The 5,274-nt window shown below is 34.6% G+C and overlaps 1 protein-coding gene across 1 annotated transcript; it reads right to left on the bottom strand.

The window, feature by feature from the left end:
- Positions 1-1,779: 1,779 nt before the first annotated feature.
- On the bottom strand, positions 1,780-3,255 carry LOC113238913. The gene has a single exon (XM_026475761.1). The coding sequence runs from the start codon at positions 3,253-3,255 to the stop codon at positions 1,780-1,782; it is 1,476 nt and encodes a 491-aa protein (XP_026331546.1).
- Positions 3,256-5,274: the final 2,019 nt, after the last annotated feature.

The raw sequence follows: 5,274 nt of genomic DNA on the forward strand, positions 1-5,274 counted from the left end.
TCAATTGCAATTAAAATCAATTGCAATTAAAATCAATTGCAATTAAAATCAATTGCAAGTAAAATCAATTGCAATTAAAATCAATTGCAATTAAAATCAATTGCAATTAAATCAATTGCGACGCGTCGCAATTGATTTAATTGCAATTGATTTCAATTGAATTGATTTTTTAATCTGATTGAATTATTGATTGAAATTTAATTGATTAACGCCCAACACTGTAAGCAAGTGAGCGTGGCTTACAGTTCCGCCACCAATGAGGAGATTTGGTATTGGACGTTAGGGTCGATGGCTTAGCGGTGGCAACCGTTAGTTGTGCAATGCGCAACGGGAAGTGAGCGTGCCTACAGCTCCGGTACCTATCTGGAAAATAGGGAGGGTACTGTGCGTGCATCCGGAGTGGCTCACAGTGGGCTGAAAATCGGCTTTCATAGACTTAGGGATTTCAATTTGCAAGTGTCAGTTTTTTTGCCGAATATTGCTTCTTTTAGTTATTACTATGTACAAATATGACACTCGAGTTGATTATGTTCAAAAACGAAGGAGTTATAATTCTTTTTCGAAAAATTTGTATGAAACTTGTATGAAAAATCGAATTATCTTTTAAACGGCAAGGAAAATCGTAATATCCTTACAGGTGGTTATAGTGCTAATTATTTATAATTTTTTGGCATACTCCAGATAACGGTCATAAATGCCGTTTTTTTTTTTAAATCAAAATATTTTTATTTAATTATATGTATATGTGAAACGAAATGATTTAGTCTTTGAGTTGAGGAACACAAACTTTTTACATAAAATAGCATCACCCCTATATTCCCGAAGAGTAGGCAGAGGTTTATAGTACACCCACACTTAGAGAAATATTGTTTAGTTTTCTAATGAATCTAAAAACAAGGGATTAAGTAATTACAACTACCTATTTAATTGTTAAAATATTCTTGTTTATTTATATGCATTCTTAAGTTACACACTAAAAGGAACTGTTTCTCCTTTTAGTGTCTAAGTTAAGAACGTAGTATTTCCAAATAATAAGAATATACAAAACAAGATGAAATAAAAAATATATGTTTCTTATTATTTTTTATTAATAATTTAAATAAAACAGAGGTTACAAAAATATTAAAATATTATAAAATACATAAAAAAAAATATTTTAATTCAAATGAAGTTACAACTTACAATTGTATAAAAAAAATTAAACATACAATAAAACTTTCAAGTAATATTATTAAACTGAAACAAAATTAAAAAAATTACACTTATATCAAATAATAAATACCTAAGCACCTATACGAAAACCTAACCAAGACAAAACTAAAAATGAAACATTTCTAGTTAACTACATAAATATCTAAAAACCAAAAAAATATTTTAAAAAAGCAGTACCTACTTTAAATACAACACACAAAATATTTTAATGACTAATTTGATGAATTAATTACTACTTAAACCTATTGGTACAATAAACTTACAAAATTAGCAAGAAATCATAATATGTAATTAAATTTACAAATTCTCCTTATCGCTCTCGTTGTTGGACTCCAATTCTGAGTCAGAATCCAGATTGGAGATATCCAAAAACTCGAACTCAGTCTGCTGAAATTGAATTAGATCAAGAGTTTCAGCAAAAAAGCTGTGCTTTCTCTTGGTATCTAATTTAGGCCTTTGTGCACTTAGAACAGGATCCGAAGACACAAGAAGCATATTCGGGATGTCTTGATTTGAATCTTGCCTGCTTCTTTTCCGTGAATGATGTTCCCGGAACCTCCTGAAATCTTATTTCGAGACTCTAAGGCTTCTTCCGAAAGAGTCCCTAATAGGCACAATGTCGTTTTTCTCTATTATGTCAGCCCCGTGAATTGATAATTTATGCACAGTTACCGACATGTAATACCAGTCGTATAATTCCACGTATTTTTCTGCTGTTTTGCGGGCAAAATCTTTGAATTTGACAACGTCAATCTTTTCTCCAGATGTGATTGCCTGCAAAATAACAGCAAATCTCTTGATAAGTTCTTCATCCAACCCGGTAATAGTTGCAGTTTTTTTGGGAAACTCGAAAAACTTTCTGGCTGTATTCCCATCATTCGTAGTTCCTGAACCTTGTTTCACTATATCAATCAACTGATTGAGCTCATCTTTAAATTTATTTTGAATCAGTTTCTTTGTTGTCTGCAACATTTCTTTGTGCTCATTACTTCTCGCAGCCCACTGTTTGAAGTCAAGTCTGTATGCAATGTGTAACAGACATTCCATGCAATTTATTCGGGCATGTAGGGATGACAAGCCAAACTCACATATATCAGAACACACGGTCTTTGATGTTACAGCATCTAAGCGATTCATTTCTGTTGGTTTCGATAAACACAGGTAGCACGATGCATTTGATCTGGCTTCAGAAAGATAAGTGCAGACTTTACCGTCGATCATTGTCATCATTAGTTGATGAGTCACACTGTTACTATTACTGCATTCTGTGGGGATAAGGGCCTTAATTTCATCATCCATTTGTCTTTTGTGATCAATGACAACTGCTTCGCTCTCTTTTACAAAAGTAAACTGAACTGGACGACAATACAAAGCCGAGCAAGGTTTTGGGTTCGTCCATAAAGTATTATCTCCATCTGTCAGTTTTAATGGCACTAATGTGGTCATGAAAATGCTTGAATCATCTTGCTCGCCTTCCATTTTCTGTTTGTATCGGCTTTGGTTGGAAGCACCATCAAATCCCCACTTAGATATTAGCTTTAGCTGTTTATTTTGCACATCATCAGAAAGACTTTGAAGGATCCTAGTCACCGTGATGTCAAGTAAAGCTTGAAGGGTAATCCTGGCCGATGAATCCGTAACTGATACTGATTGCTTCGGAGGACAGCAATCAAGCTTGGTTTGTTGCACTTTATAGTAGGATGCATAAATACCCTCAGCACCTTCCCGAATGGCAGCCTCTCCCAACGTAATATATTGCCACTTTGACAGTTTTAGTGAAAGAACCAATCCAAGCACTTTCTCTGGTGTAAATATGACTGTTTTCAATGGTTTCTTAAGCGTTTTATTAATTGTAACGGCTGCTTCTGGATTTTTCATCATATACTCGATTACAGATGCGATATCATCATGCCCTTCTTCTTTCGAACGTGTTGCAGCTGCATATGCTAATTCACTGGAATTTTCATCTGCATGATCATCAGATCTTATCTTTTTTTGTTTGCTTCCCAGATCTTCGAATGGTTTTCGCGACCTTTTCGTCATTGTTCCAACACACGATGAAGTAGACGGTTCTTGAGAGACTGAGTGTATGTCTGATAACTCATCAGCAGTTGGTTCTTGATGAAGTAAAGTTTGCACACAACTTGGCCAATCAATATTTGCTTGCAGCCAATTCCCGTATAGTCTTCTGAAATTATTAATGAATCGATTGGATTTCTTCCACCTCTGTAATGCAGCTCGCGTGAATCTCCGACAAAACTCTTTCAGAGTTACTTGATCTTCATCAGAAAGGCAATCGCCTATGCGGGATACAATAGCACCAAACAATACTTCATGATTAAATTAAGTACTCTCACTTGTTAGAAAAACGAACAAGTCTAAATTGGTGATAAACTTTCCATTTTCAAATTTTGAGCAAAGATTTAATGTCAGCAGTTACACAGTAGTGAACGATATAAATTATTAAGCAAAATGTTAGCCCTTTTATTGCAAAAAGTCGATAATTAACTAACTAGTTAGTACAGATATTCTATCTCACGAAGGCGGGTGAGCCAAAGGTGTTGTTACGCGTGTACATGCACATTGTTTTAGTGTGCGTAAGCTCAGGAGCGCTCAGTTGCGATCTCGAGCTCGTCCAGATCACTTGTGCTAATTGTGTTCGCGTCAGATTGTCCAAATGAGTACCGTCAGCATGGAAACAAAACAAAGAAAAGTCGTCCGTAGTGAGGTATTGTAATTTTCTCTTCTATAATAATAATAAGACATTATTTTTATTTTATAGTAATATATCGTTATTTTTTGTTGCGTTATATGAATTTAAAATAATGTAAGCCTTTTTTTGGAATAATCAAAATAATTAATAGTATGGTTAGATTAGGTTTACTTGCCCGTTAAAATTAATAATTTGTTAGTTTATAAATAAATATAGAATCTCAATGTCTAGTATTGTACAGTAACCTAGACCACGTGTGGAGCAAACTTTCAAAAGCTTTGTTTTCTTTTCCTGTTTACTTTGCCGACAATATTTTATAACCTCTCTTTTGTTACCCGCCTGTTCTATTTTCGCAGAAACAATCTTTTTTTATATTGCCGATATTTGTTAACAATTTGTTTTTCTAATTCTACATCTGTTAACAATTTCTATATTCTTTTGTTTTAGGGTCGAAGCATGATAGCCAGCGTTTATCATTTCTTGAAAGAAGAATATGAATTTACTATAGCGAATCAAGAACCAAATTGTGATTTATCTCACTTACGCAACATATCACAACGCACTGCTGATGCCACAGGCGTTAGCCTACGAACGGTGCAGCGTATATTAAAAGAAGAGAAAGAGTTGCCATCCACTTCCTCGAATTTTACATCTCCCATGAAAAAGAGAAGGAAGAGAGATAATAAAATGGAAATAGATAATCTTACAGCAGATGTAATTCGGAGCACAATAAACAATTTCCACATTGCACATAAAGAAATTCCAACACTTGTTAAAATAAAATCAGTTTTATCTGAAAAAATTGGTTTTGACGGTTGCCTAGAAACACTTCGCAAATTGTTACAGAAATTGGGGTACAAGTGGCGTAAAATTGAAAACAATAGAAAAGTTTTGGTAGAGCGTCATGATATACAAATGTGGCGATTAAAATATTTAAAAAAGATGGCAGAATATCGCTCTCAAGAGCGACCAATTGTCTACACTGACGAAAGTTACGTCCTAACGACGCATGTGCGTAGTAATACCTGGGCGAAAAAAAAAGAAACCACACCATTTTTAAAAAAAATCAGCACAGGTATCCGTTTTATTTTAGTGCACGCGGGCACAAAAGATGGATTTATAAAAAATGCGAAATTGATGTACAAGGCCAATTCGACAGTGGGAGATTATCACTCAAATATGAGTTACGAAAACTACGTCAAATGGCTCAACGAGAAACTGTTGCCCAATTTGCCTGCCCGTTCTGTCATAGTTTTAGACAATGCGTCGTATCACAACACGCGTGCTGAAAAAATACCGACATCAGCATCAAGAAAAGATGAGATGCAACAATGGCTCACAAATAAAGG

This window comes from Hyposmocoma kahamanoa, unplaced genomic scaffold (genome assembly GCF_003589595.1).
Source record: "Hyposmocoma kahamanoa isolate Upper Pololo Valley unplaced genomic scaffold, ASM358959v1 98825, whole genome shotgun sequence".
Lineage (NCBI taxonomy): Eukaryota > Metazoa > Arthropoda > Insecta > Lepidoptera > Cosmopterigidae > Hyposmocoma > Hyposmocoma kahamanoa.